The 13,435-nt window shown below is 37.0% G+C and overlaps 1 protein-coding gene across 1 annotated transcript in view; it reads left to right on the top strand.

The window, feature by feature from the left end:
* The window catches only part of ADGB (androglobin), a 174,552-nt gene extending 161,598 nt beyond the window's left edge, over positions 1-12,954 (top strand). The window contains exons 34-36 of the mRNA XM_003790264.2: positions 4,945-5,035; positions 8,442-8,625; positions 12,768-12,954. Of these exons, the coding sequence (XP_003790312.1) occupies positions 4,945-5,035; positions 8,442-8,625; positions 12,768-12,953 (461 nt within the window). The 3' untranslated portion in view covers position 12,954. The remainder of the gene's footprint in view (positions 1-4,944; positions 5,036-8,441; positions 8,626-12,767) is intronic.
* The last annotated feature ends 481 nt before the right edge of the window (positions 12,955-13,435 follow it).

Raw genomic sequence — 13,435 nt, 5'->3', positions numbered from 1 at the left:
TTTCGTATTTCTGAGAATAGAGTTTCTTACAATATTCATTAAGGATTTTTTTAATTTCTGAAGAGTCTGTTGTTATTTTGTCTTTACCATTTCTGATTGACAAAATTGAAGATTTTACTCTTTTTTTCCTGGTTAGGTTAGCCAAAGGTTTATCTATTTTATTGACCTTTTCAAAAAACCAACTTTTTGATTTATTGATCTGTTGTATAATCCTTTTGTTTTCAAATTTCATTTAGTTCTGCTCTAATTTTGGTTATTTCTTTTCTTCTGCTGGGTTTGGGATTGGAATGTTTTTCCTCTTCCAGTTGCTTAAGATGTCCCATTAAGTTGTTAACTTCCTCTCTTTCCATTCTTTTGAGGAAGGCTTGCAATGCTATAAATTTCCCTCTTAGGACTGCCTTTGCAGTATCACAGAGGTTCCTATAATTCGTGTTTTCATTGTCCTTTTGTTCCAAAAATTTGGTAATTTCCTTCTTGATCTCATCTCTGACCTATCTATCATTCAGCATAAGGTTATTTAGCTTCCATGTTTTTACATGAGTCTGCAGATTCCTGTTGTTGCTGAGTTCAACTTTTATTCCATGATTGTCTGAGAAGATGCAAGGAATAAGTTCTATTCTTTTATTTGCTAAGGTTAGACTTGTGACCTAAGATGTGATCAATTTTGGAGTATCTTCCATGGGCTGATGAGAAGAATGTGTATTCAGTTTTGTTAGGATGAAATGTTTTGTATATGTCTTTTAAATCCAAATGTTGAATGGTTAAGTTTAAGTCTAAAATTTCTTTGCTCATGGTTAAGTTTAAGTCTAAAATTTCTTTGCTCAGCTTCTTTTTGGAGGATCTATCCAATACTTTCAAAGGAGTGTTAAAATCTCTGACTCTTATGGTGCTGGAGGAAATTCAGTTGCTCATGTCTGTTAGAAGAGTCTCTCTTATAAATTGAGGCACATTCTGGTTGGGTGCATAAATGTTAATAATTGAAATCTCAAGTTAAGTTTTACCATTAACAAATATGACGTGACCATCGTTGTCTTTCTTTACTTTTGTTGGTTTAAAGCCTATTGTATCTGCGAATAAAATTGCAACACCTGCTTTTTTCTGATTTTCATTTGCCTGAAATATAGATAACCATCCCTTCACCCTGAGTCTATATTTATCTTTTAAGGTAAGATGAGATTCTTGTATGCAACAGATATCTGGCCTGAGTTTTTATATCTAGTCAGCCAACTTGTACCTCTTTAGAGGACAACTTAAGCTATTCACATTAATTATAAATATTAATAAGCTTGGTAGAATTTTGGGTATTGAGTTTTTTGAAAGTCCAGTGGACATTTTTAATCCTTTGCCACTGTGGAAGTTGGAATTTGATCAAAAGTTTCTGAGTGAGTTTACTTTTGTAGTGGAGGATTGTGCTGGTCATTATGGAAGATAGGTCTAAGAATATCCTGGAGAGCTGGTTCAGTTATGACAAATTTCTTCAACATGTGAATATCATTAAAGTATTTAATTTCTCCATCATAAATCAAACTCAGTTTAGTTGGATACAAGATGCTTGGTTGAATGTTATTTTGTTTTAGGACATTAAAAGTTGACCACCCTCTTCTAGCTTGAAAGGTTTCAGCAGAGAGACCTGCAGTCATTCTATTATTCTTCCCCTTGTAGGTTATGGTTTTCTTCTGTCTGGCTGCTTGCAGAATTTTATCCTTCATTTTAACTTTGGCGAAGTTAATTATGATGTGTCTAGGAGATGTCTTTTTGGGTTGAGTCATGCTGGGGCTCTGAAACTTTCTGCTATCTGAATTCCAGAATCTCTTGGCATGTCTGGAAAGTTCTCATTCATTATCTTATAAAGAAGAGCCTCTGTGCCTTTTGAAGCCACCTCAATGCCTTTAGGAATTCCTATAAGGTGAATATTAATTTTCTTTGAATTATTCCAGAGCTTTCTGAGAGAATGATCCATTTTTGTTCTCCAATTTTCTTCCTCTTTGACTGCTTGGGAGCATTCAAAAGCTTTGTCTTCAATATCAGAAATCCTTTCTTCTGCCTGCTCTATTCTGTTATTCTGGGATTCTACTGTATTTCTCAGATCTTTGAGGGCTTCAAATTCTTGTCTCAGTATGACAAAATCTTTGGTGATTTTTATCTTTGAATTCATTGAATTCTTGAGACAACTTTTGAAATGCTCCTTGAATTTCTAATTCCAACTTTACCTACATTTTATTAATCTTATGTGCAATCCAAATTCTGAAGTCAATTTCTGACATCTTAGCCATCTGTTTATGAATGGGATCTTCAGTTGTGTCCGCGTGTTGTTCCTTTGGGAAGTTGATCTACTCTGGATATTCATGTTACCAGAGTTTTTCTGCTGATTTCATCTTGTGATTAATTTACACCATTTGGCTAGATGAGCAGATAAGGTGAAGTTGGTTTGGGGGGCTCCTGGAGTAGTAATTAACCAGCCCTTTACCCAAGAGCTCAGCCTGGTGTCTGTACCTTTTCCTCTAGAGCCTTGCAAAGGACTTGTACAGTGCTATGGCCTAAGAAACTGGGTACCTAGTTGGTGTGGTGGGGCTCAGTGGCTCTGTCTTATTTTCAGCTGGTTTCTGTCCTACCCTAGTGAATCAGTTACTCTGGGTTGAAGTCTTAGCTATGGAGAAATACCAGCAATAAAGTCATCTAGCTTCCCACAGGCAACAATTGGAAAAGGAAAATGAAATCTTCCCAAAACCACACATCCAGGGTACCACTTTGGATAGTCCTCAGGTGATTGGCCCAGTTCAAGAGGTCCAAATCAATTGTCCAGTCAGCACCAGTCTCAGGTGGGAAAGTTCAAAAAGTTTCCATCAACTTGATAGGAGGGGTCTGCTGGCAGCTCAAGTATCACTTGTTCTGGTGCTCCATGAGGTCAGAAGGACTCCACCAGCAAATGAATTAGTCTGGGAAGATTTATGCCTCCTTCCCCACTTTGCACCTCTGTCACACCTAATCACTGGTAACTCCACAGGGTTGTGACCCAGTTCCCTCCTATGAGCCGATGTTCCAGGGGTTTGTGCCTGCCTGAATCACAGGGAGATCTATGTCTCCTTGGCCAGGCTGCTGCTCTCTGCCACTATCCTGCAGGGGGAGCTGAGGCCTAACCACCTCAGGTGCTTAATGGAGGCTGGGGCAGTTCACTCAGTTCCAACCCCACCCCTGATTGATGTTGCTGACAGAACAGAACAATTTTGTAGAATTTGTTTCTGTCCCAACTATATTCCCCTGTGGATCAGACACTGAGTTCACAGAAACTGTGACTCAGCCCCAGTGTGTGCCGCTGCCCTGAGCAGGTTATCTGTCTCAGCTGCAGTCTGTGTTGGGGCAGGCATGGTTAGAGCTCATACTCAGCTTTTGGTTTCCCGTCTGCTTTTGTCTCAGCTATGATCCTCTGAGTGTCAAGTGCGTCTTAGGCTCACCAAAGCAGTCCTGGTTCAGCTGCACCCTGGGAGTATGCCATCTCTGCATACACGTATTCTAGTCCCCACTCCGCCCAGGCAGGTACCTCCTCAGGCATAACCTTTACTCATGGGGCCTGCATTTCCATCCCAGATCTGTTCTGCCAGTGGCTGCCACCAGAGAAGATGCCCAGCTTCCTCTGGTTGCCCAGAGAGGCAGGGAGTGTCTCTTCAAAATATCCCCAGGAGTGTGAGTCCTATTCCCACTGCCGCTGCTGCTGCTCTGTGCCATGGGGCACTGACTTTCCCTCTCCGTAGGTTTCCCTCAGCCTCAGTTCACCATCTTCTCCTTACTTCTGTGCTGCAGAATCAGCACAGACCTGCAACAGCCCACGCCCTGTCCACACCTCTCGAGAAAATGCCCAAGCATCTTGACTCCATGGGAGACAGGCTTCCAGACCTCAGGGTGAGAGTGAAGGGGAGTGCTGGGAGTTCAGAAATGCAGGTAGAGAATATGTACAGTTTTATACAGTTTTATGCCTGGAGGGAGAGTGCCGTGGCACATTTATAAATCCTCTCTAGGGAAGGAGTTCCAGATATTAGAGGGCCTCTCCTGTGGAATAAAATAGGAGGGGATCTGAACTCTGCTCACTTGTTTCTGTGGAGTATAATGTGAGCCATTCTCATGGGGGAGGGGTCTCCCATCCACTTGGCAATGGATTTTGTACCTGTTGTTTGTTCCTTGGGTTCACAGCACACCTCAGCAGGGTTAATGTGCATTCTTCAACCTTTTCTCTTGGCTCAGCTCCAAACCATTGGCTTACTTGCTAAACTTCTGTCCTTTAACTCTCCTTCTGGACAAAAGCCTCTGTGGAAAGCTGGGTCCAGTGGGCCATCTTGTCTCCATTTTTTGTTTTTGTTTCTGTTTTGTTTTTTTTTTTTTTTAAGAAGAAAAAGTGATCCGGTAAAGCTGAAAGGTTAATATCCTAGTCTCTAAATTCTCTTAAATCTTTTCTTTTGGGCTCTATGGATAGAAGGCTGATGTTAATTTGATCTTACCTTTTATATGTTGCCTACTCCACTGGAATAAAAATTTCTGGGAGGTAAAATACTGTCTTTAGTATTTCAGTATATATGTGGTTTTTACATATTTATATCCCAACCCCCATAGAGCTTAGTATAACTTTCATATGCAGCTCAAGATCTGTAACTATTGGACCATTTAACTTGTTTGTAATGAAATTTTATAACTTAAAGTAAGACTTCTTTTTGTTTACTCATTCATTTAACTATAATTAGAATAACATTTTGTTATTCTTTTAATAGGGTATATTGATTTTGTCATCCCCTTAATTTAACTTAAAGTGTAATAACATTCAGTAGTTATTAAATGAGGCATGTTCAATCAATCAATGGTTGTTTTTTAACAAAAAGTAAAATTTTCAATTGAAATGAGATTTAACAGTCATTGCTAATTTTTTTTGAAAGCCTACATCTTTTTTTTTTTAAACAGTGTCTTATTCACGATCCCCAACTACTTTGGAAGCATCTTCACAACTTGTTCAAAAAGTACGACAATCTTTGGATATAAATCAATTTATACGGTAAGTTTTAATAAGCATGATTAACACAGACAACTGTGTTTATAAAATTTTGGACATATTGTGAATAGGCAGTTGCTAAGCAACTGAAGATTTGAAAATAAACTGTGTTTTAGTTGTTAGAATTACAAAATTTTCCATCTCAAACTTAGCAAATATTTTATTAAATCACTCATAATAGCATTTAAATCAGGGGCTCCCAACCTTTAGGCTTTTCTGTGCCACACTGAAAGAAGAACTGTCTTGGGCCACACATTAAATACACAAACACTAACAAAAGCTGATGAGAAAAACAAACAAACAAAAAAAATGGTCCTTGCATAATTTTCATGATAACCAATACCACAGATAACCAATAAAGTCCTCACATAGTGATCCTAATTATGCAACAGCCCATTCAGAAAGTCTTTTAAAATCATTGAGCAGATCCTAAGTTTGTGATCACTAATACAGAAAATGTACATATCTAAGTAATACAACAAGTCTTTTTGATAATTTTATTGCGAAAGTAAAAGAAAACTGGACACATAAAACTAATGGGAACCTTGACATTGTATTTGAGAAACTAATGCATCAGTATCTGGTTTGATGGAAGTAGTTACAATTCTCAGTGAGTTTTCATGATGCTCATGAGATATTTTGGTTCCAATTTTACTCTGAATATTCTTCTTTCTTGAAAATTGTTGCTTACAAATATAGGTGCTGCCAAAAAGCAGTGACCCAAATAAGGCATCATTGTAAAGTGAAGGATATTTGTTTCTGGAAAGACAGGACCTATAAAAGTTCAGTAAAGAGACATGGTCAATTTTTTCCTGGAGTATCAAACAGCAGCTCTACCATTCCATTTCAAAATTGGCAGGTAACATATTTATGTCAATTGAAAATGGAGTTACAAAGGTACCAAAATATTGATTACTCTCCCAGAAATCTTGAAATCAGTTTTCAAATTCTTTTATCAAATTGAAAGGCAAGGTTGCGTATCTTTTTGCTGTTCGCAGCACTGTGTTTAGCCAATGTGTCAACGTGCATAAAATTGCTTGCCTAAATTTGAGCTTGCCATAATTTCCATTTCATTTGGAATGCTTTTAGAGTTTGAAATATTGTATCAATAAGTTGGTTTTTCACTTTGAAGATTCATATTTTAACTCCTTTATATGAGCATTTAAGTCCACTAAAAATGCTAAATCTGTAAGCCAGTTTTCATTGTTAAGTTCTGGCACAAATTTGGGTTTTGATACTATAAGTGACTTGATAACATGTCACAAATCATAAAATCTTTTCAACATTTGGCCTCGACTTAGCCATCTTACTTCTGAAAAGTAAATGATGTTACCATAGTCAGTATCAATATTTTTAAGGAATTTCTGAAACTGGTAATGGTTCAATCCCTTGGCCCTTAGGAAATTCACAGTTTTGATGATGATTTGCATGACATTATTCACTTTGAAAGCTTTGTGCGTAAATTTTCTTGATGTACTATGCAATAGTATTTTAACAAACCTGAGTTTTGGGGTGGCAATTGCATCGTCTTCTATTAATTTTACACATTCTCTCTTTTACTTACCATTGCCAAGGCACTATCAGTAACTATACCAGATATGTTGACAATAGACAAGGAAAATCACTTTAACATTTTTTTTTAGCTTTGTAGAATGCTAAAAATCAATTGTGCATTTTAATGGCAATAAAGAAGCCTTTTCTTCTTTATTATGACATTATGAAGAATGACATTATATTTGTCATCAATACCTCTATTAAAAATGGCAAGTTGAGTCTCATTTCTATCATCACTGTTGTCATCAATCACCAAACTATGAAATTTAAAATCAGCAGCTTTAGTCGCCTAACTTCTTTTGATGGATTTTCTTTAATTCTCCTTGCTATAGTCTGGTGAGACAAACCGATTTTAGAAATATCCCCCTTTTTTTCAGAACAAATTATATCTGCCATGCTTTCTGTACATTGCTTAATAAATTCACCATCAGAATTCTGATTTTCTTGCTATAAAATATGCTACCACAAAGCTAGCTTTCACAATGGAATCTGAGTTGTAAATTTAAAAAAAATATATTGATAAGAGAGACTTTTTTCAGTTCTGCTATTTTGTCCTTGTAACACAATCCTTCATATGTATTGAATTTGGCTACGTGTTTTTACATATAGTGCCTTTTCAAATTATAGCCCTTGAAAACTTGCACAAATTCCCTACAATTAAGCAGAGTGCCTTACTGTTTGTCTCAACAAAAAAGGAGTAATCTGTACACTTTTTATTGAACAATCTTCCTTCTTCTATAATTTTTCTTTTTGGGAGCTTGGTTTTCTTTTGAGATATTGTAGAAGCCATGCTAGGAGGATTGAAAAAGTTATAGCAGATAAGAGACTATATTTATAATGAAAATTAATTGATAGGAAAATAGAAAACAGGGTCCGGGACCTTCCACATCTCTGCCGCCAATACATGGTGAGGTGGAGGGCAGGTTGTAAAGTGTGGCTCTGTGTGAGACACTGGTGTGGAAGTACCTTAAAAATACAATAAAAATGCTCACCTACCTAAATAATGTTAAATGTCTAATGTTGCAATGGTAGATTGAAATATTATTGATAATCCCTGCCTCACCAAGTCACCACAGCATGTGTGACATCTGATGGTGTCAGTTCGAATGTCTGTGCTTGGAAGATAGCACACTGGAAGTCACACAACGCCATAAAACTGAAGCTGCACATGAGTACAAATAGGGAGAGTGTAGGTATAAAAAACATGACATTGTGACACGATGTTGTTGTCTACAGAGTTCATGGTTGAGAACCACACAAACAAGCTCCACCGAAGAAATTATTAAAAACCTCATAATGTTTTAAGTAACTTTAAATTTTGTGTTGGGCCATGTACATAGCTATCCTGGCCTCATGCAGCCCACAGGCCAAGGGTTGGACACCCCTGATTTAAATGGTTCTGTAAAGATTTAACTTGAAAACTGATTAAAGTGAGTTGAGCTACAGGAAATTTCCATCATACCTTTTGCCATTATTTAATTAGATTCAATTTTTTGTCAAATGAGAGGACAGGATTAATAGAGAGACAGCTACTCAAGCAGATTTATAGGTTTGAAAACATTGTCAAAATTATTTAGCTGGATAAATTCAAAAGGAAAACCTGAAAAGTTCTCATATTTTTTGAACATCAATTCTACAATCACCTCACCAAATGGTGAATGCATATTTACTAATATTCTACAAAATATATTTTCCCAAAATATTAGTGACTCAGTAAATGGAATATAGCCCATCTAGAAAATAATCATTTATTCTTCCTATTCCTAATGTTTGATTTGATTCAGACCACCACAGGGAAGTTTATCCTAGAGTTCTCAGATATTTTATGTCTCTCTTGTGATGATTTTATATCAAGGAAATCAGATAAGGAGCCTCAGTTGCAAACAGAGGAACTGAATCAGCAGCAGGCAATGCAAAAGGCCGAAGAAGTTCATCAGTTTCGACAGTACAGGACCAGACTTCTCAGTATTAGAGACATTGACCAAGATGAACGGTTAAAGTTAAAGGATGAAATCCTGGATACGTATGGGGAAATGCGGGTGAGGCTTAAAATACACACACGGATCATAGTTGACAAATCCTATGTAATATTGAAAAAGAAATCACAGAATCATACAGCATGTGTGTAGAAGAAAAACATTTTTGTCTACAATTCACAACTTCTGGGAAATATTGAAAACTGATAATACACATCTCATTTCACTTACTTCCCCAAATCCCCCTGAAATGCAGTATTGGGAATCTGTCCTCAAAAATAGGAAGAGAAGGAGAGAAGACAATAACCAAATTATTTGTGAGGTTGGAAAATACCTAGATAAAGGCCACATTAACAGATGTGAGACAGCCATACCCTACCCTGGCAGTGAAAACTTGACCATCAAGCCCATTTGCTCTACAGAATCCCTGTAGAATCCTCACAAGTCTCAGCTATTGGTTCCATCAGGTTTGTTAGGAAGTGAAAGAGAAGTGGGAGGAAGATGAAGTAGCCTTGTTTGGTTTAAAGCTATTTAATAATTACAGACATCCACCTCAACTTTTTGTAGGCAGGTGCCTGTCACCCCTCCAGCCCAGCAGAAGAATAGAGGTGCTTTATTTAGACATGGCCAAAAAAAATTTTTTTTTAAAGGAAAGAAAATAAAAGGGACTCCTGTACTGTGGAAGACCAAGCTTAATTGAAAATAGGAGTATCATATCAGAAAGGGAAATTTTGATAAATGATTATGCACAACTCCCCACTATGAAAAATGAGGATTTATCTTTTCTTCCTTTTCCCTAAAGGAAGAAAATAATCATTTATTCTGCCAAAGACACTGAAGCCTACAGACTTTCCAACCATTTTAGCCACAGCAATGCTGAGTTCTCTGTGTCCTTTCCAGCATTGCCAATGTGAGAAATATGCCAGTTTGACATCTCTTGCCTTTGTCCAACAGGCACCTGAAACCAGAGTCTCCAAGTCCAATTCCCTCTGTCCCATTTCCACAAGAACATGGCACTCCACAAAGACTGTCCATTTTAGTCAATAGAAACTGCACTCTTTTAGTTGCTTAGGAGACATCTCAGACTCCTCTGACATGAGCCATTATCAAAATCTCTCAACTTTACCTTGACAACACATCCCCAACGTGACCATTTCTCACTATTTCTGTCCCCACCACTCTAGTCCAAAGCACCACTGTTCTCCACTTAGAAGATTGCTACAGTCCACTAACTGACCCCACTGCTTCCATCGTTGCTCCTCTGCTACGTGATCTCTGCTCCACCCCCAAACAATTGTGCTAACCAAGATAAACATAACAGTAACCCCAGTGTCACAGCAGCTTAACATAGCATTTGGCAAACTTGTTGTCTAGATAGTAAATATTTCTAACAACTCTTCCATTGTTAACACAAAATCACAGATAATATCTAAAAGAATGGGATAATATCTAAATAAATAAAACTATACTTAGAAAAATTGTCAACAAGGTAAATTAGCTTCACGGGCCTTAGTTTGCCAACCCTTGGCTTAAAAAAGAAGAGATTTTTTTTTCATTCTAGCTCTATGTCCAATTTTTAAGATACCCACCCTGATGGAGGTTCCATATAGACACCTTATTATGATAGAGGAAGAGAATGTGGTAAATTGTATGTTAACTGTTACTATTTCTACTTAGAAATGGAACATTCATTTTTAATCATATTTCACTGGCCAAAGCAAGTCATATGTTCAGGTGCAACTTCTAAGAAGGATCCAACCTTGGTGATACCTTGATTTGAACTTGTAGCATCAAGAAGTATGAAGCAATACATTTTTACTGTTTAAGGCACACAGTTTGTAGGACTTTGTTAGAGCAGTCCTAGCAATATAATTTAGAGGGCAAAGCTACCATCTATCTGGAAGATAACTGGGGATATTTTATGAATTACACTAACGGTTATTATAATACATCTTTCAGGTGAAGGATGGGATCATTTCACTTCTCTAATGGCTTCATATTTCACTAAGAAAAAAAGCCATCATCTTGATCATGACCTCTAGCACTCCATGTAGTTGAGTGCCCACTGCTCTCTGATTTTCCTCTGCCATTCTGCCTCCTTTGCTCCTTTTGCCTTTGCCAAAGTGGCTTCACCTGTCCACTAACAGCCAGGCACAATCCCACCTCTTTGTCTGTGACCTTACTCCTATCTCTTCCTAGAGTATCTTTTCCCCAGACAGCCAAGTAGTTTACACATTCATTTTATGAAATCTCTTATCTATTGTTAGAGAGATCTTCACTAGCTATCATTTCAGAATTAGCACCTTCACCACCTATATGGTCGTGCCTGGCCTTATTTTTCTTTGAAACTCTTATCCTATATGTATACTCACTTACTGATTTAATATTAAAATATAGGCACATTACGTATGTGTGTGTATATTTATATATTTATATATACACACACACACAAACACACATTTGTGTATATATTTGTAGCACACCTAATATACTGAACAGAACTATAGACTGTATATTGTGAACAGGGACTTAGCTTTAGTTCACTCTTGTGTTGCCAGAGCCTGGGAGGGATGTTTCCTTCACAAAAATTTATTTAATAAGTGAATCAGTAAATCAATGGATAAATATTAAAATTATGTAGGTTCGATTTATCACAAAAGAAATATTTTAAATTAAATTAAAACCAAAAGGGAATTTCACGATTGCTGTTTCTTTTTTCTGTGTTTTTTTTTTTGTTTGTTTGTTTTTTATTTTTTGAGACAAAGTCTCACTTTATCACTCACAGTGAGTGGGTGGCGTCAGAGTTTACAGCAACCTTCAGCTCTTGGGCTTACGTGATTCTCTTGCCTCAGCCTCCTGAGTAGCTGAGACTATAGGCGCCCACCACAATGCCCGGCCATATATTTTCTGTGTTTAATAGACAAGCAAATGCAGCAGATGGAGATGGGGGAAATAGTATTAAGTGGGACAGCTTTGAATTCAGACTCCTTTCATTTAAGTGTGAAGTACAAACACTCTAATTTTGATTGAAACCAATTTAAGAGAAACATATTTCTTATAAAAAAGGAGAACATGTCTGTTTCATACCCATTCCTCAAGGGATTACTAATATCTGTTAAACTTACTTTACATAAAACCCTTCCCCTGTCTCTCTCTCTCTCATTTTAATATGTGGTTTTTATCATCTTACCCTTGTGAATTGGTTTATTCGCTCCAATTTTATTGTGGTAGATATAGTACTTTCATCAAAAGCTTTGAGAAGTCTGATTCTGACATTCAGCCATTCCAATATCTAAACAAAATCATTCCACTTGCAAAAACATGGAAAATTTCTTAAAGAATTCAAGGATAAAGAAAAAGTAGTCATTTCTAGAAGGTTCTCTTCAGGCTAGCATCCATTCATTAATCCTTATTCTTTGATGACATCAAAGAATATCATATTTGAACTAGTAAACAATCAATGTGACAACTTGCACATTCAGAGGTTAAGGAGGACAGGAGACATCAGCCCTGGTGACTGGAAAGGAGTTGCTAGTGAGGCGGGAGGAAGCTGAGGAGGCTGTGATGTCCAGGAAGCCACATGAAGCCAGCCCATCCAGGAGAAGGGAATGTGGTCAAGCAAGACTAGAACCAAGAAGTGATCATGGATTTAGCTATATTTAGGTCATTGGTGTCCTTGAGGAATACAGTTTTATTGGAATGATAAGAATGAAGTTAAATTGACAGCAAAAAAGATAAGCAGTAGATTTGGTGATGCTATTTGGAAATTCTTTAGGGGCAACTCAGATACATTTTGCCAGAGCTAAAATACTTGTGGGAACTAATTAATAATTTATGGAGCACAGTTACTCTAAAGAGACATTGGGCTTAATATTTTATATTAGTTGTATTTGAACTCATCTAAAGCAGAGTTCCTTTAGCCAAAATCCCCAATTCTTTCTTTCTTTATGTTTCTCTTTATTTTTCTGTTACTGGTGCTTTTGTTTACCAGGCTGTGTTCAAATCCCATGCACCCTTTGTGGCTATATATAACACGTTTGTATATTGGTAAGCATTTGAGATCATAACCGAATTTTCATCTTTCATAATTTCCCACACGAATCTATTGGCATAAGGAAAGGGCAAGGAGGGTTGCATTGGTTTTTTTCTGGGACCACAAACGTTTGTCGGTGGAACTTATTTATCTGGGGTTTTGCTTTGGGCAGGATTCCTTAGATGAAGCCCGACAGAAGATCTTCAATATCCGAGAAGAGTACAGGAACAAATTGCTGGAAGCTGAGCGCCTGAGGTTGGAAGCCCTGGCCGCTCAGGAAGCTGCCATTAGGGCAGAGACAGAAAAGAAGATCCAGGCCGCTGAAGCGCAGAAAAAAAAGAAAGAAAAGAAAAAATAACCAGGCGATGCCCAATACAACACTTCTTCTGGAAAGAAAAGAAGATATTTTGAATATCTCTAGTTGTCTGTTGACAAAAATAAGATATTAGGCCAACTGAAAATAGGAGCTTTTCTGTCTTAGAAATATGTATTTTCTATATTTGAATGTTAACTTGTTAGTTTTTCTCAGAAAGATAATATTTGAAGCCATTAGAGTAATGTTCTCATTTCAATAACATTGTTACCATATACTGAATGTAATAAAATCTGTGACACACTCTGAATTGCCTGCATTTTTAATTAGAAGTCAAGCAAGATCATAAATGTGTCAACAGGTTTGTCTTTGAAAAAACTCAGCAGTGAGAAAGTTATTATAGAAGAAATTTTGTCTTACACTTTAAAGGTTTTAAGACACTAATACATATGTTGATACATATGTTTTTAAATGGACGCCACCCCCCATTTTAAGCTGAACGTCAGTAAACAATTGAGTATGAACTA

The sequence above is a fragment of the Otolemur garnettii genome, unplaced genomic scaffold, assembly GCF_000181295.1.
Source record: "Otolemur garnettii isolate 467f Iridium unplaced genomic scaffold, OtoGar3 scaffold00042, whole genome shotgun sequence".
Classification (NCBI taxonomy): Eukaryota; Metazoa; Chordata; class Mammalia; order Primates; family Galagidae; genus Otolemur; species Otolemur garnettii.
The sequence above is the reverse complement of the archived record's forward strand: the minus strand, read 5'-3'. Positions and strand labels throughout refer to the sequence as shown.